At 37.4% G+C, this 25,497-nt stretch overlaps 1 protein-coding gene across 4 annotated transcripts in view; it reads left to right on the top strand.

The window, feature by feature from the left end:
- The window catches only part of LOC123768472 (monocarboxylate transporter 9), a 78,915-nt gene that overhangs the window by 43,254 nt on the left and 10,164 nt on the right, over positions 1 to 25,497 (top strand). For 2 of the 4 annotated variants that reach the window (XM_045759042.2, XM_045759040.2), the window contains exons 2-13: positions 3,654 to 3,871; positions 4,259 to 4,379; positions 10,460 to 10,573; positions 11,289 to 11,432; positions 16,223 to 16,344; positions 16,939 to 17,186; positions 18,080 to 18,253; positions 19,486 to 19,642; positions 20,027 to 20,257; positions 21,937 to 22,028; positions 22,534 to 22,747; positions 24,330 to 24,582. In XM_045759042.2, the coding sequence (XP_045614998.2) occupies positions 3,680 to 3,871; positions 4,259 to 4,379; positions 10,460 to 10,573; positions 11,289 to 11,432; positions 16,223 to 16,344; positions 16,939 to 17,186; positions 18,080 to 18,253; positions 19,486 to 19,642; positions 20,027 to 20,257; positions 21,937 to 22,028; positions 22,534 to 22,747; positions 24,330 to 24,582 (2,062 nt within the window). In that variant the 5' untranslated portion in view covers positions 3,654 to 3,679. Of the gene's footprint in view, positions 1 to 3,653; positions 3,872 to 4,258; positions 4,380 to 6,209; positions 6,638 to 10,459; positions 10,574 to 11,288; positions 11,433 to 16,222; positions 16,345 to 16,938; positions 17,187 to 18,079; positions 18,254 to 19,485; positions 19,643 to 20,026; positions 20,258 to 21,936; positions 22,029 to 22,533; positions 22,748 to 24,329; positions 24,583 to 25,497 lie in introns of those variants that run through there. The other 2 variants (XM_045759043.2, XM_069336230.1) reach the window with 2 other exon arrangements.

Below are 25,497 nucleotides of genomic sequence, written 5' to 3'. Positions count from 1 at the left end.
AAGCAAGGACACATTTGCCACGTGTTGGTGTACCGCACTGCAGAGCGGACACCTGAGGCAGCGGGCCAGCCAGTCCTGGTCTAACCTCCGGCATGATCACGCACACGGGTGAGGCTTCGCCCGCGTCCGCACCCAAGACCTTGTATAATGCCAGTTTATCCTGCGAATGGAACAGTATTTTTATCATATGCAGGCAATGAGGCACAATAACGTGGCTGAAGAATGTTGACCAGACCACATACTAGAAGGTGAAGGGACGACGACGTTTCGGTCCGTCTTGGACCATTTTCAAGTCGATTGAGAATGGTCCAGGACGGACCGAAACGTCGTCGTCCTTTCACCTTCTAGTGTGTGGTTTGATCAGCAGTATTTTTATCACTTAATACGATTCAAATATCTGCGAGGCCCCCCCATCAGTTCTTTACGCAGTGTGGTAATGTTGCTTCAGCAGTATCTTAGTCTACATATCACTGCTGATAGGCACGGGCGGGAGAAAGGCTGTGAGCAGGATAAAAATGTAATTTGTGATATTTTATAATGTAATTAAAATGTCAAAGATATTTGTAAGGAAGACCCGCTCTAAAGAATCTTTTCTCCAGTTGTGTTGTAGTTCCTGGAGGCGGCTGTGAAGGAATCTGAGGCACTGAGTGTTAAAGAAAACCAAGTAATGTTTTAGTGTTTTAAAATGGTGTCTTGTAAGAAATTAAGTAGTTTAATTTAATCTCAAAAGAAGAACTGAAAAATATTTGTAGAGGAGAAAAACTGTAACAACTGCATGATGATCCATCAGCTCCGAACTGAAACTAAGATGTCTATCAGTGTTTCTTTAATAGATAGTTTCAGTTTGTAAAAAGTATCTGACATCAAATCCTTGATTTGAAACAAGATTATGATTACAGTGTTAAGTGAACAGCACATGGCCTGAAGGAATGACAGGAACTCGTGGAGTTGAGGGCGGAACTTGCTGCCCGTTCATTTAGTCTACGTCAAATATAAAAAAAAAATTAAATTAAAAAATATAAAGCGGCTTTATCTAACAAGACGCTCCCGAACCTAAACAAATAATCCAACCTATGTCTGTGGAAGCCTAATATTGTTGTACTTTTAATTGCACTAAAAACATCGCAATTTTGTATTAACGTCAAAATTAGGTTGCATTAAATGTGAAAAGATATGAAAACTTTTCTGCATAAATTATCAATAAAGCTTAAAAGAGAATAATTGATTTGAAACAATAATTGCCAATAAATATTAATGTTAATCTCTATAAGGAACACTCAGACTAGGAGTAAAAATATAAAATACTCCACAAAAATATATAAAGTTGCACAAAACGTGAGATAGTTATGTTTAACATTCATTTTATAATGAATATCCATTCTGAACGCAAACTACTCTCATAGTGAAGTTTTTTCAGTGGGAGTTTTTGTATCAAGTTAATTATGGGCGTGATATCCATCCTTATTAAGGCGAACACGATATTTTTTAAGTAAACATTTCTTTGTTATTAACGCACTATGCATATATTGAGCTATGCACCTAATATTCTAGTCTTACATGATAGTTTCTCATACACGAGGTGTGAGTCTAGTCTATTCAAGGCTTTGGATGTACGAATGTAAACATTCTACTTAGCTGGCACCAATATGTCTGACACCGCATGAATTGCAGTGTCCTTGTATTGATATGTTTAAGCTTGCTTTGACATTTTACCAGGCATTTAGCGATCATATGTCGCTAGTGACCTTGAATTTTGAAATTTGCTACATATGTATTATGGACCTCCCCTTGGTTTTATGAATGGCTTCAATTTTGGAAGAAAACAAAAATAGTGTGGATAATTAAAATGTTATATAAAATATATTTTTTTCACTGTCACAGCGAGTAAAATTTGCTCTAAGAGCAGAGGGTTAATGACGTTTTCAGTCCTTATAAAGATGTAGATATATTTAGTTTGTAACTATATCCGCTTAGCCTGTCTAATTAACCTATCACTCAAGTAGTCTAAAATTATAATGCTATTTCTCTTTCATGTCCAGTTATCTCAAGCATTTTGGATTAAATCAGAAGTCGCAGACTCCTGTACCCAGCTGTGGTGGCATTGACTGAATTCCTGACAAAGTTGGTAAATTATGAGAGAATACCCCCCCCCCCCACCTCCCCAACACTCAACAATACTACAGCAACACACCCCACCAACACCACCCCAACAGGAACACTTTATCAGCACCACCTCAGCAACAACAGCAACACTTATTCCACAATACCACACTAACTCAACAACAAGAACATCACTAACATCAACACACTGTCAACACCGCAACAACAGCTCCTCAACAATAAATAATAATAAGACAGTGTTTAAATTCTTAAGAAGCTTTTTTTTAACAATTATAGCGACTCAGGCTTCCTGGTCAACTTGGAAAAATTAATTCCAGTCCTAAATGTTACAAAACTCTTGCAAGAAAAACTTCCGAGGGATGGAAGATCTTATGGCGGATTTAGGGAATGTTAAGATACAAAAGGTGCTTCAGTACTATCAGTGGTAGTGTCTAGCCGCATGTTTGCACAAGCTGAAAAATATATACGAAGATATTATCCTGTTGCCTCGAACAGTTAGTCGGCAGAACAATAAAGCCTAATTCTCCGAACCATCAACGTGAGAATTCTATCACAACACTGTGTCTCCCATTCTTTGACACTACCCTGGCACAACAGTTGATATAGCAACTTACTAGGCGATATGTATCTAGACACAGCAAGATTCTTCTGTCAATAGGAAAACCTTGTCACATCTCTTTCCGCTGGAGCTTTTGTTGCGGTAAACGCGGCTGCTTAATTTTGTGGAAAATTTTCTTTATGGAAGCTGAATACCTGCTCTGGTAAAATTGTTGAAAGAGGTGAGAACCTAAGATAGGGTCGATAAAAGTCCTTGAGTTATTGTTTTTTTGCAACAAAATTGGGTACATACACAAATGTTTCTGCGGGATTTCCCGTAACATTGCCACTGCGCCATGGGGACCACATCAGTCCTCGCTGATCTCTCATCAACGATTAAAATATTGAACAATTTGGAGGATATTGATCTACACCACTTCTTTAAAACGTCAGATGAAACATAAAGAACGGTTTCAAGCTCAACAAGCCACAATGAAGGACAAAAAGCAGGAGATGCTTTTTCACCATAGGGTTTTAAAGCCGTGGAACTGCCTACCCCCCAAAGCCGTAAATGCCAAAAAACTGCTGTAATTCAAGATCCAAGATCAACCTCAATAAAATCATCAGGACAAACGGGGGGACCTTTGACAGGTCGCCGGTTTCCTGTCCTCACTGAGGCCACTAGAGATGGTGGCCCTAGGGTTAAAACTTGAACTGGTTGGTACTGCAGCAACAGCCTCACTTCTTGTAGGTTCACGTTCAATCCCCGACCGTCCAAGTGGTTGGGCACCATTTCTTTCTTCCCGTCTCATCCCAAATCCTTATCCTAACACCTTCCCAGTGCTATATAGTCTTAATGGCTTCGTGCTTTTCCCTGATAGTTTTCCCCTTCCCAGATTATTTCTTTACTCTGTCCTTGTATCCCAGCTCCTTGTTCCCATATTTTCCCCAAATTAGAGTCCTGACTGATGAAACATTATCGCTATCTCCAACAGGCACCACACTAGACCTTGCGCCAGGGATGGGAGCTGTCAGTTTCGAGGACGAGCCGGTGTCTACACCACTATGTGGAGAGCCCAGCCTGGCTCAGCTGGGTACCATCGTTGAGGCTAAGGAGGGCTCCACAAGTGGTGACAGCGAGACAGATACAGTGTTGGAACCTTCAGTGTCCTCGCCCCAGATTACAACCACCCCCTCTACCCTCATCATCAAGGTCAGCACCGCAAGGTTAATCGGAACACATTGGTTTAAATTTGTTTCCTTCTTTCTGCCATGTTTTAGCGAAATACATACCTACCTTTTTACATGTATACGTACAGGCATGCAAAGAATGAACTATTAATGTAAATGGTTTACCTCGTGTGTCTAGTCAAACCTCTTCATTCCTCGGTGGCTCTGTAAGCAAGTGAGACAAAAATGTACATATTTGGCAAGATAATAATAATGAACATGGCATAATCACATAAATTGTAGCAATTTTAACAGTGAAAAAGAGTAGGGGTATTTCAAATGAGGTATTGCGTTTTCATCCTTTCGTATGATGTCTACAGGTTTAATAAAGTGGGCTGCTAATGTTACTTTTGTACTTCCGTTCCGACAGCAGCAGACGGAAGACGGAATTGTAGATAAAACAGCGATACCTCTGCATCACCCAGACATTGATGGAGGATGGGCCTGGGTCGTTCTCCTTGCAATGTTCTGCGTCTTTTCCATCAACTCAGGTGAGTTCCAATTCCAAGGATCCGAAGGCAGGTAAGCAGAGGATGGAAGACTGGGGCGAGGATACGGAAAGCTTGAGGATGGGACAGAATATACAAGTCGGAGGAGGGAGATACAGCTTGGTGGCCCAACCACCGTGGGTATTTGCTTGCAGTGATACTGTATGGCGTTCTTCGTTATTCCTTTGCACACGTGAGCGTCGCGCAGGGGTTCGGTTCTCAGGCAGCGTGATAGATGTTGGTGTTACTCAGGTCTTCGTTCGTCGGTCTTCTGGGTTCAGGGCTCTTCTTACTTCTTTCTCTTGGTCTTTATGGTAGTCTTACTTCTGGTAGATAGAGCAGTGTTGTCGATCAAGGTCGTGGGTGTCGCGTCCAGGAGAAAATCTGTAGGTCTGTAGTTACACTTCTGATAAAGGGGAGATGTGTTCCAACTGAGAGTTCTTCATCTGTCGAATCGGAGGAGTTGATAGAAGAGGCGGTGGAGGTGGTGGTCCCTGGAGGTTATGTGGTAGCAGGTCCTGCAGTTGAGGGAAGCGCCTAGGCCGACTGTACAGCTGCAGGGGCGATGAGTGGAGCTGCCGCAGATGTCGTCTTATGTGAAGGCGTCGGTTCCGGTGTTGTTTCTTCCGCAGTAGCTGCGGGAACGGGTATGGCACCAGTGGATAGATCTGTGAGCGCAGCAGCGTTCACAGCAGCTGTGCCATGGAGCCTCTTCCCGGAAGCTCAGGCAAGATGGCTGCTTGGATATTGAATGGCGACGGTATAGCGGTAGCGGCTGGACGCCTCAAGTCCTCAATTTTCTTTATTTCTTCCTATCGACGCAGACAGCGATGTGAGATGGCCACGTGGTCACCATTGCAGACAAGGCAGCGTTAATTGGAATTCGACCTTGCAGACGGTGTAGTGGTGGTCCTCCAAACAGATGCCGCACTTGGGAATGCGTTCCGTGCAATCCTTGGTAGAATGCGTGACTGGTAGCACTTTAGACACTGTCTTAGATCGTAGAAGCGTTCCTTCTTCACTCGGTAGGGTGGTACCTTTATACTAAATGTTATTGTTTTAGATTTAGCTACTCAGAACGAAATGTCCATGTAGCACGGGCTATGGTGAGCTCGTAATTGAGTTCGGTTATTCGCGATAACCTTGTTACTGTGATATCCTCCTTTTTCCCTGTTTCTTTTTCGCTTCTTTTTTAGTGCACTGGTTTTTTATACCAAAGCAGTAGTCTTTATGTGTTGGCTTGGGTAACTGCGGATAGTGAGGTGAAGGTGAGCTTATAATGGTATGGCGCTTGCGCCGAGGAGCGCCCCAGAAAATACACACAAGTTTTAGTTTTCGTCCTCTATGTTGGTGAAAATGTTGCTTGGTTGCTTATCAGAGATCCACTGACTGGTTGGACTCCTGGTTCAACCTTGACGCCGAGCGGACGTCTGGACACCTCGGCCGCCTGATTACGTCTTGTTTTCGCGTTTTGGCTTTGCTACTGCCGTTTGGCATCCCTTTTCAGCGGTCTGATTTTACGACGCCTGGCGCACATATCGCCTTGGGTCACAGGATTGTTGATAGATTTTTTTTGACGTGTATTGATTGGTTCTCCCGGCGGGGTGGCGGTGTTCAGGGGCCGGCTTGGCCGAGAGGTGCCGGGGGTTGGTGGGTCTTGGTGGGTTCCTGGTGTACCCTCAGACGTGGTGGGCAAGTGGCTTTTGCTCTGCCGGAGGACACTGGATGACTTTTTGCGTTTTAGTTGGGGACCGAGTTTTTGTTTTGCTACCTGGTGTTCTCTGTGTGGAGCGGGGCCGGTGCTTGTCACCCTGAGGGACTCCTGGGACTCCCAAATCATCTGCCTGACTGTGCGTTTAATTGCCGTATGGCATATTAGTTTCTAGATTGGCGTCACTCGTTTTGCGATTTGGCTTGGCGTTCCACCTTTCCTGACTTCGCGATTCACCCTTAACGGGTACGCCGGGGCGCATCCGATCCCACGATCGTCGTCGCCCCTATCTCAACAACAACAGCAACATTGATTGGTCTCATTGATAAAGACCGTTCTTGCGGCAAGGAATTGGCTTGGGTAGCTGGGCGCGAGGTGCGCTGTGTGCATTTCGGTGTTGTAGTCCTGCAGTAATTTGAGGTCCTTCTTGCTCTCGAAGTAGAGTACATAATCAGTTTCTTCTTGGCCGATGTCAATGGGTGTAGTGCCGGAGATGGTCCTAGGGATCCTCAGAAGGTTGCTCTTATTGAATACATAGTCATCTATTGGGGTAAGTTGTACCTTGAAGTGCTTGTGACGCATTGTATCCACACAAGTGAGTGATTTTTGTAAATTTACATGAATTTACATGAGGGCCACCATCTTTAGTGGTCTCAACACGGAGAGGAAGGCGGCGAATTGTGTTTTGCTATTACTGTATTTTAAATTATATATGCATTAAATTTAAGGTAGGTTACATGGAGTTTATTAGGTAGTACTTAGATTTTTTCTTAAACTGGTTGAGAGAGAGGTACGGCCTTTGACGTGATTGGAAAGGTCAATCCACATTCTGGGGTCCCCTTGATTTGCAGAGCATTTCTTGTTTGGTTGTCGCAATCTTGGAATATTAAATAGGTATTAATATCTTGATTATATGTTGTATGTGGGTGCTGAAGTTGAGTTTCTTGTTTAAGTATGTCCCCGCAGTCCCCGTGGCATAGTGGTTAAGTCGTTTGCCTGGCATTTCGGGAGTGCTTTGTCGTGGGTTCGTATCCTGGTCGGGGAGGATTTACTGGGCACAAATCCTTAACTGTAGCCACTGTTTAACCCAACAACAAAATGGGTACCTGGTTGTTAAATGATTTGACGAGGTCATATTCCGGGAAAAATTAAGATTAAGGACCTGCCCGAAAAGCTATGCGTGCTAGTGGCTGTACAAGAATGTAAATTCAGCTTAATTTCTATGTCCTCTGTTAACCCTCCAATGTACCTTCTTGTATATAAATAAATAAATATGTACCTAAGCATACAACTTTAACTTGTGATCATTGCTGACATTTATTTATTTATTATTTATTTATTTATTTATTTATTTATATAAAAGAAGGTACATTGGGGGTTAAGAGAGTACATAGTAATGATGATGATTTTACATTCTTGTAAAGCCACAAGCACGCATAGCATTTCGGGCAAGTCCTTAATCTAACAGAAAATTTTAAGTAGATAATTTCCAGTAAAATCTACAAAAAAATGTTTACATGTAGATTAGTTAGTTTAGTTCATTTATTATGCACCCCATACCCATCTTGTGGGCGGTAGTGGAAAGGGTTACAGAGGCACATAATGGGCTCAGGGACTGTAGATTGTAAGAAATTTTGACACAATAAACAAAGATTAGATTAATATTGTGCTGAATTTCAAAATATACCTGGAAAAGATCAAGCCAAATGGGGGGTACCTTTAATGAGCTGCCGGCTTCCTGTCCACATCCAGGCCACTAGGGTTAGTGGCCCTTAGGTAAATCAGGGAAATATATTGTCAAGCATAACACGAACCTGGGAGAGATTCAAAGGCATGCAGCTAGACCAGTTCCAAAACTGAGTTATGAGAAAAGGCTTCATGAATTGCACCTCATGTTGCTGGAAAACAGAAGAGTTTAGGGAGATATTATTACCACATACAACATTTTCAGGGGAATTGACAAGGTAGATTTAACACAGGTGGTATAGTATTTGTGTGCACACACGAGCACACACAAAATGTTTATAATCATTTGATACTTGGCCCTCTCCTCTTTCTCATCTACATTAATGACCTCCCAAATGCCTCCCAACATCTCAAACCAATTCTATTTGCTGACGACATGACCTTCATTTACTCCAGTCCTGACCCCCTTGCTCTAAATGTCACAGTGAATACTGAGCTAAATAAAGTCCATCACTGGCTCACTGCCAACAAACTCACCCTTAATATTGACAAAACTTTTGATATTTTGTTTGGCAATAAATCCTCAAATCAAATAAATCTCAGGATTAACAATACCCAAATTTGTAACAAAGTAAATGGCAAATTCCTTGGCATTCTCATTGACCGCAAGCTGAATTTCCAGGGACACATTCTAAATATATCAAAAAAGTTTCAAAAACTGTTAGCATTCTTTCTAAAATCAGATATTATGTACCTCGCCCTGTCCTGGTGACACACTATTACTCTCTCATCTATCCTTATCTCAACTATGGTATTTGTGCTTGGGGTTCTACTACCCAAAATCATTTACGTCCTCTAATTACCCAACACAAAGCTGCGATTAGAACAATCTCTAACTCTGGCCCCAGACATCACTCGGTACCCTTACTCAAATCTCTGAATATGTTGGATATTAAGTCACTGCACATCCTCTCATGTGTATTTTATATATGTAAAATGCTGAACTGTAATGTCAATCCTGACCTTAAAAGCTTCCTAGAAGGTTGTAACAGATCCCATGAGCACCACACCAGAAACAAATACCTATTTGATATTCCAAGAGTACGACTTAGTCAAACTAGAAATGCTTTACAAATCAAGGGACCTCGAATGTGGAATGACCTTCCCAATTATGTTAAAGACTGTACCTCTCCCAACCAGTTTAAGATAAAAACTAAGTACCACCTAATTAACTCAATGTAACCTACCTCACCCCTAAATGTCAACACATGTCTACGATTTTTAACAGTGCTGTTTGTTGACCAAATTGTATTTTTGCTTTTTTTTCTGCCATGTTCCCCCCCCCCTTTTTCATTTTTTTTTCTTATTTTTTCTCAACACAATTTATACTTTAATCTCAATTAGTATTAAGTTTTAGTCTTGGTGTTTTTCCTGCCCGAAACGCTTTGCGTAATAGTGGCTTTAGGCATTGTATGTACTAGCTCTATTTATAAATCCATCAACTTTTGTATCTTACCTTGTATGTATGTACTTTACGTGAATAAAAATTTGTATTTGTATTTGTATTTATTTTGTAACTTTTCTTGCTAAAATTGAATTACAGTAGTACACATTCTAATTCTAACATTCTAAACATATCAAAAAAAGTTTCAAAAACTGTGGGCATTCTTTCTAAGATCAGATATTATGTACCACGCCCTGCCCTGGTGACTCTCTATTACTCCCTTATCTATCCATATCTCAACTATGGTATTTGTGCTTGGGGCTCTACTACCCAAAATCACTTACGTCCTCTAATTACTCAACACAAAGCTGCTATTAGGACAATATCCAACTCTGGCCCCAGACATCACTCGGTACCCCTACTCAAATCCCTGAATATGTTAGACATTAAGTCACTGCACATTCTCTCATGTGTATTATACATATATAAAACGCTAAACTGTAATGCCAATCCTGATCTCAAAAGCTTCATAGAAGGTTGTAACAGAACCCATGAGCATCACACCAGAAATAAATACAGTTTTGATATTCCTAGAGTACGACTTAATCAAACCAGAAATGCTCTACAAATCAAGGGGCCCAGAATGTGGAATGACCTTCCCAACCATGTTAAAGACAGTACCTCTCTCAACCAGTTTAAGTTAAAAACGAAGCTATACCTAATAAATTCCCTGTAACCTACCTTACCCTTCTATTGTCAACCCATGTATGTTTTTTGTTTTTTTTTTGTTTTTCAAATCAACGCTGTTTTAATGTAATTTTCTGTAATAATTTGTAATTGTATTTGTGCTGTTTTTTCAACAATGTTCCCCCCTCTTTTACCTCTATTTTTATTTGTACTCAACGCATTTTTTTCTTTTTACCCATTAGTTTTAAGCTTTAGTCAGTAGTGTTTTTTCCTGCCCGAAACGCTTTGCGTAATAGTGGCTTTAGGCATTGTATGTACTAGCTCTATCTATAAAGCCAACAAACTTTGTAAAATCTCTTTATGTATGTACCTTTGCCTAAATAAAAATTATTATTATTATTATTATTATTATAGTAAACTTAAACACTGTAGTAAAATTGTGACAAGATTAAATTTGCCCTGAATATACATATTATTTTTGCATTATCATCATATAAGCAACGTTGCCATTTCTTTCCAACTCGACCTCCTGATTTTCTTATTACACATTTTCAGGACTATTGTGCACAACTGGGATGTATTTTGTGCAAATGCTGACTGAGTTTGGCAAGTCTCGCTCCTACACAGCTTGGATGGGCTCACTTGTGAATGCTTTCTTCATGCTTGGAGGTCAGTTCTTCCCTATATGTTTATGTACAAACATTGTTAACTACAGTCACTAATGAAAGCCTATAATAGCATGTAAATTCTTCGGTCACTTGCCCACATTGAAGACTGCTGTTTTATTGACTTGCACACTGCAGTACTGCTTGGAGGACTGCAATGTTTTATTGTCTTTAATTCAATAATAATAAGGATTTCTGTCCATTTCTGTCCTTCACAGGATTTTTACTGCTTGTTGTATATTCTCTATTGTTTTATTGCTTATGCCTTTCTGTGCCTTCCTGCTTCCTTCTATTCTCATGGTTGTGTGTTTGTTGTGGTAATCAATATGTTCCTTCCACATAGGCTTCTTCCTCGTTCTATGTCAAAGAATAAATGCAGAGTTCCAATGGGAAAGGGGGAAAAATTTAGTGGTATTACTTTATTTATTAAAATCTGATTGATGGGAAATTCAGCATAAATAAAGGAGATATAAATGCACATTTGTGTATTAATATTTCAGCTTGGATACAAACAAACATGACACAAACAGACATACATAAAGATAATAGGGTGGACCCATACAAAAAATAAATGCATACACAGGTAAATACACAAACACACACAATTTTCTAACTGTGCAACTGCTGTTATACTGTTACATCACTTAACATTTTGATCAAAATTACTGTACAGTACTTTAAAAGGAACAGTCATTAACTGAATGCTTAAATTTCTCAAGGACCCATAAGCTCAATGTTCATCCGGCGTTGGGGCTGCCGTCTGTCTCTGATGCTTGGCTCAGTCTTGATGGTGATGGGTTACTTGGCATCTGCATTTGCAACATCGCTGGAGATGCTCTTTGTGACCTATGGTATTATTGTAGGTAAGCCATTCTCCAATGGTCTAGTTGTGACCCAACACTACCTTTTTCACCTCTGCTACGCCCCCTCGCTTGTTCATTTGTTTGGCACAGTTGTCTTATACATGAGGAATAGGCATGAAAACTGTCAGTGAGTGTGATAGTGATAGTCAGTGAGCGTTCACACCCCTCCCTCCCACCCTTTTGACTTGTTCACCTTATGACCTTTGCCCTGATGCTTGTCCTCGTGCAATCTTTAATTTCAGGCAGATTATGGTTGAAGCTTAGGAGTATCCAAGGCAGGCTGACAGGCCAGAGGGTGCTGCCACATATTGCCTTAGAGCACGTCTATCACATGAATGCGGTCCCCAATGCAACTGCAGTACATCTGCACATAACCACTCTTGCCCTCTTTTAATTGTTTACAGCAATTCATCAGAATTCCTGGAGTGTGTAGGCGTTCAGAAGACTTTAAAGAAGATATCAACTCTTAGCTAAGAAATCGAGCAGTCTTCTGCGCCATCGCCCACTTAGTGGCATGATGATGATGATGATGATGGAGTTGGTGATGATCAATGATGAATCTTGATGAGGTGGTGAGGATGTTGAGTTCCTCTTCGGGGGTTAATGGTCACTTTCAGGAGAGAAAAACAGAGTGAAGTCGAGGCTGTCATCAGGTGCGTATGACTGCCTGTTCCGTTTCTCGCAGGCAGTTTGGGAAACAACTGTAAATACAATACAGTAATAACCTCAAAATATATCATGTGCGGTATATAAAATTTTCTTGATTATACAGTATTTATGTGTACATATGTGAATTTTGACATTACCGGTACATGTAATTACCGTATATCATAATGCAGTTACTCTCTGACCCATAACAAGTATTTCATAATAATTTCATAATAATAGAATATTTCATTGTATCATCTCATTCTGCTTCTTTTCCTCCTAGTCTGATTCATTTATTTATTAAATTTCCCTCCCCCCCCAGAATGACAAATTACACAATCCCATTTTCATAATATATTTCATAGACAATCAGGATGCACCTACATTCTCCTGAGGTTTTTTGCAATAGAACAACTCACACTTAGGAGTTGCAGACATGCTGTTGGCTCTAATGAAGGTGCATGATAGAATAATCAGGCTTCATGGTCCTCAGCATATGAATTTTGAAGTGTTAAAATGGATTAATGTTAATTATATTTTAATACTAGGTTATGTTTAATTGTTTTCTAGCAATGGTTGACATTTTTCAGTTATTCTTCCAAATTATGGATCAGTAAGATGCGTGAAAAGATGAAAGTTAATATTATTTCCTCTTGAATTGTTTCTCTACACAGACTTTCTTGACTCCAAATATTTAACTTATTAGGTCAGAGGTGTCATACTTGATAACCCAGACCCTGGACCAGTTCTGTCATGCACCCTTATAATCATCTCTCGCTTGTTTTCACTAAAACAGCAGTTGCTAATCTGGGGAAGCCCAGTAAATGGGTACTAGCTGTATATACTTTTATGTATCAAACTAGCAAGCCTGCTAACTTTTTCTAGTACGCTTTGCCATGGAATTATTTAAATGCAGCATGTGCTCTTTGCGTGTTTCCATTTCTAATGCTCTTTTTCTGTGAAAGATGAAATTAAAGCTACAAATTTCAATATTAGACACAATATTTACTTTGGTGTTGAACTGTAATTATTATTTAGTATTTTGCACTTACTGAATATAAATTTATATCCAGAATATTTGTAGTTTACATGGTATCAGCCATTAAACTGTCCACAGAGCTCAAATGTCTCATATTCTTTCTAATTTGTGCTATATTTGTTCAGTTCCTGTCCTGAATGAATAAGCACTTAAATTCTTTAGGAATATACATCCATACATATTATACAATGATTGATCTTTGAAAAATTGTTTGGGAAATTTTAATGCAGGGTTTCGATTAGCTATTGGAGTCTTTTATCTTCCAGGATTTTCTGAGTGCACTGATAAACCTAACTTATATTGTCACACTGGCTTAGTGCTTTCTCTTCATAATTACTCTGATAAATGTTAATCTAAACTACTCGTCACATACTGGCTGCACAGTTTAAAGTCAAATTTATCCTGTCTTAAGACCCTGATGAGCCATTAATGCCTTGAAGAACCCTTAGAGTCCTGTTGAGCCCCAGTGGCCCTGATGAGCTTTTAAAGCTTTCATGAGCCCTCAATTCCTTGATAAACACATAATGACTTAATGATCCCTTATAGTCCTAATGGGCCAATATGCTACAAGGATTTCTTTTGACGTGTTTTTTTTTTTTTTAGCCTAATAATATGTAACTTACAACTCGGTAAAATGTATGAAATATCTGATATGCCTAAACATTCTCCATCTGTTTTGCTCTCAGTTTGGGTGTTGTTTGTTCTTAGATTTGTTTGGCTATTAGATTTGTTTCCATATAATGTGTTGCTTGACTGTCGCTTGCCCATGTATTTATTTTATTTATTTATATATGCTGTATATAAAAGAAGATAATTGGGTTTATGAGAGTACATAGCATTGATGTTTTTACATTCTTGTAAAGCCACTAGTACGCATAGCGTTTCGGGCAGGTCCTTAATCTAACAGATAATTTTAAGTAGGTAATTTCTAGTAAAATTTATAAAATGTTAACAGGTACATTGTAAGAAAATTTGACAAAGATTAATAGGTACATTAAAGTAAAATTTGAGGGTTATCAACAGGTACATGGTAGCAGAATGTGAGGATTATTTCAAGGTATAATGCAATGAAATATGTGTTAATATAACAACTCTGATATAAGATGATAGCAATGGTTACAATGGTAAAGTTGTATGGCTTAGGTACATATATTGGGGGGATTGGGTAGCACTAGTTACAGTGCAAGTTTAAAGCACTAGGTAGGAAACTATGAAGATGAAATTAGGTACTTTTTGGTTTTGTTTTTGAATAAGGCAAAAGTTGGACAGCTTTTCAATTCGTTAGGGAATGAGTTCCATAGACCAGGTCCCTTTATTTGCATAGAGTGTTTACACAGATTAAGTTTGACTCTGGGGATATCAAAGATATATTTATTTCTGGTGTGGTGATCATGGGTTCTATTATATCTGTCCAGGGAGAGTTTCAGAACATGGATTTTGTAAATGTAAATGGCACAAGAGAATGTATGAAGTGAGTTTATGTTTAGCATGTTTAGGGATTTAAACATGGGGGCTGAGTGTTGTCTGAAAGCAGAGTTTGTTATTGTTCTGATAGCAGATTTTTGCTGGGTGGTGATGATGGGCTTGAGGCAGTTTGCAGTGGTTGAACCCCATGCACAGATACCATATGTAAGATAGAGATAGATTAGTGAGTAGTATAGTGAGAGGAGAGCAGAATTAGGTATATTATCTGATTTTAGAGAGTATACCAATCATTTTAGAGATTTTCTTTGTTATGTGTTGTATGTGGGTGCTGAAGTTGGGTCTCTTGTCTAAGTATAGGCCAAGGAACTTTCCATAATTTTTATTGCTGATGTTAACAATGTCTATCTGAAGCTGAATTGCATTTGTTGATTTGCTTCCAAATAAGATGTGGTAGGTCTTTTCTATGTTTAGTATGAGTTTGTTGGTTGACATCCATAAGTGGTTTTTTAATTCATTATTTACAACATTATTTAATGTGTGTGGGTTGGGGTCTGAGAAGATGAGGGTAGTATCGTCAGCAATACTACCAGTATGCATGTATATACATACTAGAGTTATTTATGTTGTCTTCATAATCATGATATTCTGTATCAGTATGAAGCTGAAATGGTGTATAATTAATTCCATTTTCTTGTAGTTTCTAAGTCCCAGTTTCAGTTGTTATGGCAGACAGGGTATTACAGTTATATTCTAATCAGTCTTGTTTGGTCTTGGATCACATGTTTGGGTCTTAGATCTTTCAAACCCAATTTAGTGAAAGTATTAGTACTAGTCTGTTGCATATTATCTCTTAGTGTATGAGACTTACGTAGTTCTAAAGATGAACATTTAGTCTCTTGTCATTCCTGTGCTTCCCTCCCCCTTCCCCCTCCACCAAAAGTGTTAAATTTTCAATCTGCTGAAAGTGGGATAGCTGGTTACCCATACTACTACTAACAGTGTGGATTATGGGCTTTCTTGGTCTTAATTATGCTAGCCATTTTATCAAGAAAACATGAAGATTATTAGAATACAATACAATATTTTCAAAATTTAACTGTTATAAATTTATATCCAGATTTATTATTTTATAATTTAGCTTCAAGAAATATTCAGACAGAATCTCCCTCCTTATGGTATTACACAGAAAAATATTGCAGATTGGTAATTATAGTTGTACCTTTCAGTATTCCTTTCATTTCTTGTGATTTCTCATTTGTACTGTCCTTTAGCATCTTTCCTAGTGTTTATATTTCCTGTCATATACTTTTATCTCATAATTTGATGCGGTCTTCTCTAAAAAAGTCTGTATTTTCCTCTACTCATTTTTAAATAGCTCTTCTCTCTTTATTTTCTTTTTATACATTACCTTATTTTGTCCTTTTCATATCTTTGTTCATTATCCTATACATATACTGTATTCTAAATCTAAATTTAATTCGTTCCCTTCTAAATCCTTTTCATATGTTATCACACTCATTTACCCCACAAAATCTCCAGTTGCCATGGACTTTTTGCTTTTCTCAAACTCACTTTGCAAATCAGACACCTCATTGCCATCCCAGTTTTAACCTCATTTCCCATCACTGTAATTAGCACTCTTTTTGCCTTAATCTCATCACCTTATTTTGTATTACAGCATGTGGAATGAACTTTGCTTATTCTGGCCAAATCATCGCCCTGGCACAGTACTTTGATAAGAAGCAATCCATTGCCACTTCTTCTGCAATGATTGGCATTGGTCTGGGCATATTTTGTTTGGTAAGCCTTTTGAACAATTTATAGAAGTTAATAGGAGCCAGTGAAGTAGAAAGAAATAGAACCAAAATTATGAATATGAGAAATGCAAGGAAAAATAAAGCAGAAGTATTATGATGAAGCTGACAAAAATAGTTCAATGTAGGAAATATGAGTAAAGAAGATCCTAGGATGGGGAAGAGCAAAGGGAAGTTATGTACACATGTTAATTGCACTGCAGGATTTACAATATCCTAAGTATCTGAAGATCAATCACAAAAATGGTATGACTTCCATCTGTAGATTTTGTTTTAATTTATATTTAAGGATTATTATTCTTATGACTGTAAATGTTAACATAATTATATTAGATGGTCTGTAAAACTCACCATAACAATATGTCCAAGACCTTGGTCAAGCTAAAAATGTATAGTACAGTACCCTGTATATACAAATACAAATACAAAAATTTGTATAATTTGCAAAATGACAGGTACAGTATGTGATTTATATCATAAATCACGTAAATTATCATCTATACTCTTGCTTTATTTTATATAACTGTAATCTTTAAGTTTTTTTTTTATTTTGTATTTATGCATTTGTTCAACTTTGCAGAGTTCCTTAACAGAATTCTTCCTACTTGAATATGGATGGCGTGGGTCTTTCATCTGGAGTGCAGGTCTAAGCTTTCATATAGCTGTCTTTGGTGCTTTGGTATTCCCCATTGAGCCCTTGGCCCAAAGTCCCGAAGACACATTCAGTCTTCAGCAGCAGACAGAAGATAACCAAGGTTCCATTATGGCAAATAAAGGATTTCCATCTTCTAAGAGTCGAATTCTTTTTGAAAAGACTCTAAATGACAGGTACAGTATAGATACCTTTATGAATTTTGTTATTTTCTACTGAACTGCCTTTAATGAAGAACATAGTTAATTGTCAAATACACTACTGTATATACAACAGGGTCAAGATTGAGAGCTGTTGGTTACTAGAGCACTCAGTTATGAATAATTTTTCCTCTCCTACCTGCTGTAAGGAAAAACTAAACAACAGATGCTTACCCAAATGATTTTTTTCTTCTCATAAGCATTAAATGTGACTTGAAGATGATTTCAGTGTACTGTAGTCATCTAAAGTTTCTAGTGAAAGGTTGTACTACAAATAAAACAAAATTTATCAGATTGTCACAGGGACCATGCTGTTTACCATACATATAATAAATAATTTTTCTTAAATTTTTATTGTATATACCCAGTGTACTGTATATGCAGTCAAGGACAGAACTGCTATGAAACTTGATAAAACCTGAGCTTCGGGCCTCTAATGGAGGGGCCCCAAGAGCAACTTTAGTCCACATTGCTTACAAATTTTGGGTCTAAATTTCAGTTTTAATCAAAATCTGAAATGTAGTGGTAAAATTTTTAAAACATTTGTGGTGACCTTGTTGTGAAGGGTCACCCCATAACAGTTCAAGCTTCAGGGTCTCACAAATTGTAGGTCTGCCATTGTAGTACATGAATGAAATAACTTGGAGGGATTGATAAAGTGCAAATATTTATGCCACAAATGAAACAACATATTCACATAATGTCACAGGACCATATAGACTTTTCATTAAATGTTCTATTTATTTTGTATTTTATTTTATGCAACATAAAATAAATAAATAAAAATTTTATGTACAGGATGCAACAAATGTGCAGATTACTTTATTTATATGACCACAACAGCTTCCCATGTTTCTACTCTTCTTCAGGTCATTTTCAAGCCTACGTCTGTCGGCTGGTGCAAGTTATCTCTCACATTCCATCTTGAGCCTGAATGACTCTCAGGCCAATACCCGAGGCAATAGTCACTACGATCTCAGTATCAGGTCTAACCAACACAGTTTTTGCTCCAGAGGATCACATTTTGCTGTTGGAAGTTTAAGGTAAGTTGTTTGGATATACAGGTACTGTACAAATATTTGAGTTTTAAAAAGGCACAGTCTTAAAAAATCCAACATATAGTACATAGAGTATTTGACATATGGTAGCTAATTGGAACTAATAATCTGGTGCATTATAGAAAGCTGCAGATATATGAAGTGTCTGGAATAAAATTTGATCTTAACATCTTTAAAGATATTTAATTTATAATGCTCCTTTGTTGCTACAGTAATAATCTATGGAAATGCTTCTTAGTCATTAAAATATTGAAAAACTTGGATAACACTAGAGGTCTATACTGTAAAGCAATTGGGCTACAGCTACCTCATGACACGGGGGGTACCCTGTACTATGCAGCAGATAGAGCAGAAAAACTTTCTCCTTTTCATAATCTTTACTCTAGACTCTATAATGTCACCTATTGCTCTTTCCTTTTTCTCCTTGTACCTGTCTTGTCTTCTGTCATTGCCCAAAATACTGTACGTATTAGTGGCTTTAGGCATAGTATGTACTACCTCTATCTAGAAATCAACATTCTGTTTGTAACTCACTTTGAATGTATGTACTTTTACCCGAATAAACATTATTATTATTTCTTATTATCATGTCGACCTTTATAAATTATCTTCATTCTTTCTTTCTTTTAAACTATTATTGTTTCTCGGTACAGCACTGGGAAATAGGGACTGCTTAACATATTTGACTGTCAAACTAGCTTTTGGAATTATTAGGCAACTGTTTCAAGCTTTCCTTTAAAAGTTACTTACCACATGTATGCATTTAAAGTTTGAAGTTTCAAATTTGAAGTTTCAACATTAGGCCATCATGTAGAGGAAGGCGTGTTCCCACAAGCAAGAAATTAAAAGCATAACTCTTGTAATTTTCTTAACTTTTGTACTGCAAGGGACAACTTTATGACCAATACCAGAATGCCAACTATGCAATTATTTTCTGGTAAGCAAAAGTGTTTCAAGCTTAGTAAAGTATTTGTTGACTTTATACCACATTTTTCACTCTTTCTAAAAATTAATTGTAAACATTACTAATGTTAGAAATTTTATGAATAAAAACCTAATGCACCAATGATTAACTGTTAAGTATGTGGGCACCCTCTTTATGATCATAAAAATAATTACAATTAATAGGGAATTTATTTCTCATAACTGGTACTGTAGGTGATGAGTTCCACATGTCTGCTCTCTCTATGTAAGCTATTAAAATATTTTTTTTGTAGGTCCAATGGCTACAGCTTCTGCAATAAGGATTCACATGCAGAATTGTCCCACTTTGACCTGCGTTCCAATCAGTTTAGCTTCCACAACAAAGATTCTCATGGGGACTTTGGTCTCCAGTCCAACAACCACAGCTTTTGCTCTCATCGGGATTCTCAGGTATTACAAGTGAACGATTGAGAGATTAGACACTTTATAGCAATGTTTGTTAATATTCTAGCCCTCCTCTGTTAATAGTTGTCAAACAGGGTTTTGATTGAATATGAGCCTTTGCTATAAAACAAATGAAAAAAATTGAACAAATTTGAAGAATGAAAAATGTCATAAAGATTTGTTCAGTGTATGTAAGGTAGGCTGCTCCATTATTTAAAACATCGAATATCGTATTGTTGTTTTTCGGTGGTAGAACGGATTATTTGATTTCCATTATTGTCAATAGGGACATTCGTTTTGTATGACGTCCGTTTCATATGACGATCGCGGCGCTCGAACGGATTAAATTCGTTATTCGAGGTTCCACTGTATTTTCCACTTTTTTCTCAGGCTGGTGTAAGCGGCATCAAGTCAAACCCTCAAAGTTTCTGCAAGTCATCACAAATGGATCTGTATCAACACCATAATCATCCCTATTCAGAGAGAGAAGTTGAGACCTTGAAAGGTACAGTCTCAGGCTATGGAGGCGGCCGAGCTCGGTTTCTCTTACGCGAGGGTGATTGTGACCTGAGCTGTTGTGATGAAGAGGAGGAAAATCATTGCTTAAGTGATGAACACATGGTAACTCTTACTCATTTACTCTTATTTCATAATGCTTTTACTATAATTCATTAAGTGCTGTGTATCTCATTTTGTAACATTATTTTATTCTGTGCAGATTAGTATACTGATTGAAATTTTCAAAATTTTTGGGTATTCACTTTTTCATGTGGAATCAGCCCTTAGTAAGGCAGTTGCCCACTCATAATGTAATTGCCTGTACAGGCAGTTCTCCAATTACGAACACGTTACATTCTGATAATATGTTTGTAAAGCATTTGTTCAGAACGCGGATAAAATTTTCCACTGGCACAATGTTGTAAGTGGGAGATGCATTCCCATGCCACCAAAAATCCTCACAAAACAAATATTTCTGTAGGGAGCCCCTCCGGCTCCTTGGAGCTATCAGACTGATATACATTATATTAGTCTGGGGCATCAGTAAAACAAAAAAACTTTTTTTCCTTGAATAAATAAATAAATAAATAAATAAATGTTTATTCAGGTAAGGTGAATGATGGAGTTATTCTTCTTGTCAAAGTTAATTGTGTTTGAAGATGGAAGTGGTAGAATTACATGAATAAATAAATATAAATACATGTGTACTGTATTGGTGGTCTGCCATTTTGTAATTGGCCTCACGAGTATACAGGATCAAACATGAGTGTGAGTCATTGAGGACTTGAGTCCACTGGGTATGGGAGTGTATTGCATACATCCAGCTACCCACCCACAGACCTAAACCACATGATGTACCCACGCATGCCCACCCATACAATACTGTACCACATGTGGCTGCAGCACGGTCGTTCGCACTGCTGCAAATTTCAAAGGGATGCTCCAGCAACTTAGTACAATGATTTTATGCATGAAGGGGGTACATGGGGACCTGGGAGAATGTTTGGAAGGTGAATGTTAATAAAGCCAGAACTGTTGTATTACTGTTGTAATGAGTTAATTCATTATTGAAGCTGAAGTCATTACTGAAAATTAAGCGAGACATAAAGATATCTTCCTTATTTGCCTGAATATTTGTCAGCTAGTTGAGTTTGTATGAGAATCTGGTAAATATATGGTAATATTATGGAAATTACCATATAATTGTGCATAAAGAGACTGTAATGCATTAGTAGCCAGCTTGGTCTTGCCTTCCAGGGAATCAATAGGCAGCCTTCGGTTAAGGCCAAAATTTTCATTGAACAAGAATTCCAGTAAAAAGCAGGGAAAGTCAGCTTAAATATACAGTATTTGGACAAGTGTGTGTGTGTGTGTGGTGTATGTATATGTTGTTTTGAAAAAACACAATGAAAGGTATTGCTATAATTAGTAATAATTTGTTTTGTTAGAGACAGGAAGCCTGTGTATATAATTATGTAATTTAAGCTTGTATCGAGGTTCCCCTCAAGAACAAACTACAGACTTTCCAGTTTGCAACCTCACAACACTTGCCTAATTCCTTGGTATCTGTTTACTGCATGGTGAACAAAGCTAATTAGGTGAAAGGAAACATTCCCAGCCAGTTCAGTCCCACTTGAGAATCAAACCCAGAATCCACAAGTGTGACGAGTCAAGAACTCATACTCTCATAGGAGTAACTTAGAATCATAAGATTGCTTAGAATTAACTTATTAGGTAAAAGCTCCTATTTCCACATAAGCCGATTATGATTTTTGCCAGATAAAAGATTTTCCATTCCACAGGACACATTTCAGAGGAAACGAAGATCTTTTTGTTTGCTTCTCATTGAAAAGATGAAACTACGTACGCAAGCTGTTATTAACAATTTTACAAGGTAATATTTTATTTTATAATTACACTATAGGCAATAGAGCTCCTCCACCCCTATTTAAACATTATTTATTGAGTCACATTCACTCCAGTGGAATGATACTGTATAATTTTCAGACTTCACTCTGATGGAAATAGTTATTTTTTCACATCCCTGTTGCTTTTTTATTTTCCTCTGCAATATGTCTTTATATATTGTTCTTGCTACAGTATAAGTAATAAGCCTCAGATTATGAGCATTTTAGATTTTCACTCTACTGTTTTCCATTGTCCACTTCCCAAAAGCATACAAATTAATATCTCAAACGAAACAAAATCAATTTTTATACCACTCATTTTATCCCTCAATCTTCTGAATTAAATACATATTATCCATGTTGCATTTATGTATCAGTGATTGTATTTTATATTATTACAAATGGAAATACTGTAAATTCAGTAAAATATTGTAAATGTATTTCATTAATTCACATCTATGAATATTTATTGCATTTATATTTTATTTACAGGAGTTCAAATAATCATCCTCTCTTAGATGCCCGATTCTGGCTCATGGACTTTGCAGTCTTCTTTGCAATGTTGGGAACTTTGTGCCTGTACATTATCTATAAAGATTTTGCAGACTCTAAGGGCTTAGGGGACTACTATTCAATGGCACTTTCTGGCATTGGTATTGGAGACCTTTGTGGTAGAATGTTTACTGGCTTCTTGATGAACATGAAGGTGAGTTACCCCTTGTTCATCACACTTGATGATCAAATGTTACGATAAAATAGCTAACAATATTAATAATATAGCAACCTATGAAATGTACAATTCACAGTGCTCTCCTGTTTCAACCTAATGGCATCACCCAAAATACTGGTTACAATGGAAGCTCTGAATTTTGGTGGATATTAGTCTCGATACAACAAATTATTTGACCACTATATAAGTGAATATCTTTTAATAATTACTGCAGAACAATTTAACAGTAATATATGTAAAATATTTGTTGGTTCATTTGGACTTGAAATATTAAGAAATACATTGTTATTTATGGTGAATAAAGAAAAAAAAGAATAGTACAATACTTCTTGTTGTAACAATTTGCAAAACTCAAACAAGATGGATGCAGTGGCATTTTGGATGAGGTTTGGTATAGATTAGTTCATTTGATCGGGAGGGCAGTGTATTCTTTAATAGGTTTAGTACAGTATTATCCTTTAAACAGGAAATACAGTTGTGAAATTATTTTGTGGTTTAGTATATCCTAGAAAACAAGTAAGGTAAAAATTTTTGAATGAATAGACATTTTTTAGGTAGCCAGTTCATTGTATTTTGACTAAGTTTTAATTACAATATTTGTATATTTTTTTGTATTAGGCATGAAAAAGACTGAATAACTCGTCATGGGTTAATTAATTTGTCTACACATTTTCAGATATAAATAATGGAGTTGGAATTATGCACCCAGATTTCATATGGTTAATACCCATTGCTTTAATAATGAGTTGCACACGTTTCATTGACTTGTACATATGCCGTGCATATTTATAGTATGCATGAAATATAAAACTTAGACAGAGAAATCACATTCTCGTGATATATTAATTTAAAAATCCACAGGAGTCGTGATGAGAGTTCAAACCTATGCACTGGGTGTTCCCAGATGTGCACGTTCTAGTCGACTATGCCACAACATGGTCCCAAGAATTGCAACCTTGGGTACTACTGCACCCTCGAGTATTCCCAAGGCTTCCACTGAAGCCAAACCAGGGGTTCACACTGGTGGGAACACCTAGCGCATGGGTTCGACCCCTCATCACGGCTCCTGTGGATTTTCTCATATAAAATTTAAGTAATCTATAGCTTACTTGTGCTACTTGAATGTATTTTAATTGTTCATGCATACAGTATATTATATTCATCAATAATATCTTTGTTAAGTCAGTAACACATTCTTTTTACATAATACTTGTTAGTATTTACAGTACAGTACTTTGAAGTTTACAAGTTAGTGATATTTTTAAGTTCAGATATACCAGTATATAAAGTATAACATTTTTTGAATTACTGTATATACACATTAAATACTAGTGTGTTCAATATGTACTCTAAAATATGTATCATAATGTTATGAATGATACTATGATGATTAAAACGGCTTTATGCTGCACCTCACATTTCCAAAAATCGTTGGATAAATTACCATAAATTTGGTTTATTATAATGTAGGCATACTGTATATTATTACTGTACTTTACTGTATTGTACTATGATGCTAATTTTAAAACTTTAGTTATTAATGTTTCTCTGCTTGCAGTGCATTGATTCAGTGTTTGCGTATGGCTTGGCGCTGCTCTTATGTGCAGTGGTGATGGTTGGTCATATATTTATCAAGACAAGTACTCAACTTCTCGTACTCACTGTAATATTTGGATTCCTGTACGGTGGGCAAAATGTTCTCATTGCTGTTGCTCCATCCATGGTGTTTGGCAGAGAAAAGCTCATAACAGTGTTTGGACACATTCTCTTCCTGGGAGGTCTAGGAGCTCTTATTGGGGCACCCATTGCTGGTAAGTACCTACAATGTTATCTGTTATCATTTTTATAAATTTTGCAAGTATTTACCTACTTATAAGTTTCTTAGATGAAGGACCTGCCCGAAACACTGCGCATACTAGTGGCTTTACAAGAATGTAATTACTATGCTATGTATCCTCACAATCCCAATGTACCTTCTTGCATATATATATATAAATAAAAAAAAATAAAAATACCAAATGCTGAATTCATGTTCTGTACAGTATTTGGTTTGCACTTTAATATCAGTTTCAGAAAATAGCTAATGCCAAACATTTCTTCCCCACTTGTATTCATGTTTGTCCTGATACATTTAAAATTAAATTTACTCCATATTTTAACAATTTGCCGCCTCGGTGTGTGTGTGCCCCAGCCTACTTCAAGTAGGGCCGGGAGTTTCGCGTGTCGGCGCGTGGCCAGATTAAAATGTCTGTACTCTTTTCAGTTTTGTCATCTCAATTTTCATGTTATGTCATTCATTTTGATATCACAGTGTTTGCAATTAAATTTCCTACAGGGGTATCTGCATATAAAGTGCAAAAGGCCAGCATGCCACCTGCAGCATGCCCAAAAATCGGCCAAGCGTTACCCGTGAGCGTACAAGAGCACTAAATGTGTATATTCTTTTCAGTTTTTTCACCTAAATTTTTGCGTTATGTCGTTCATTTTAGTATCAAATTGTTCACAATAGAATTCACTACAGGGGTATATGTATATAAGATCAAAAAGCCTGGCATGCCACCCGCAGCAAACCCAAAAATCGGCCAAGCGTTACCCCTCGAGTGAGAACACATCCGCATATCCACATCACTCGCACTAAAATGTATTTTCTCACGTAAATTTTTGTGTTACATCATTCATTTTGGTATCAAAATGTTCGCAATAGAATTCTCTAAAGAGATACTGTA

Source organism: Procambarus clarkii, chromosome 35, assembly GCF_040958095.1.
Source record: "Procambarus clarkii isolate CNS0578487 chromosome 35, FALCON_Pclarkii_2.0, whole genome shotgun sequence".
Classification (NCBI taxonomy): Eukaryota; Metazoa; Arthropoda; class Malacostraca; order Decapoda; family Cambaridae; genus Procambarus; species Procambarus clarkii.
Note: the sequence above shows the minus strand (reverse complement) of the source record. Positions and strands in the feature narration are given on the sequence as shown.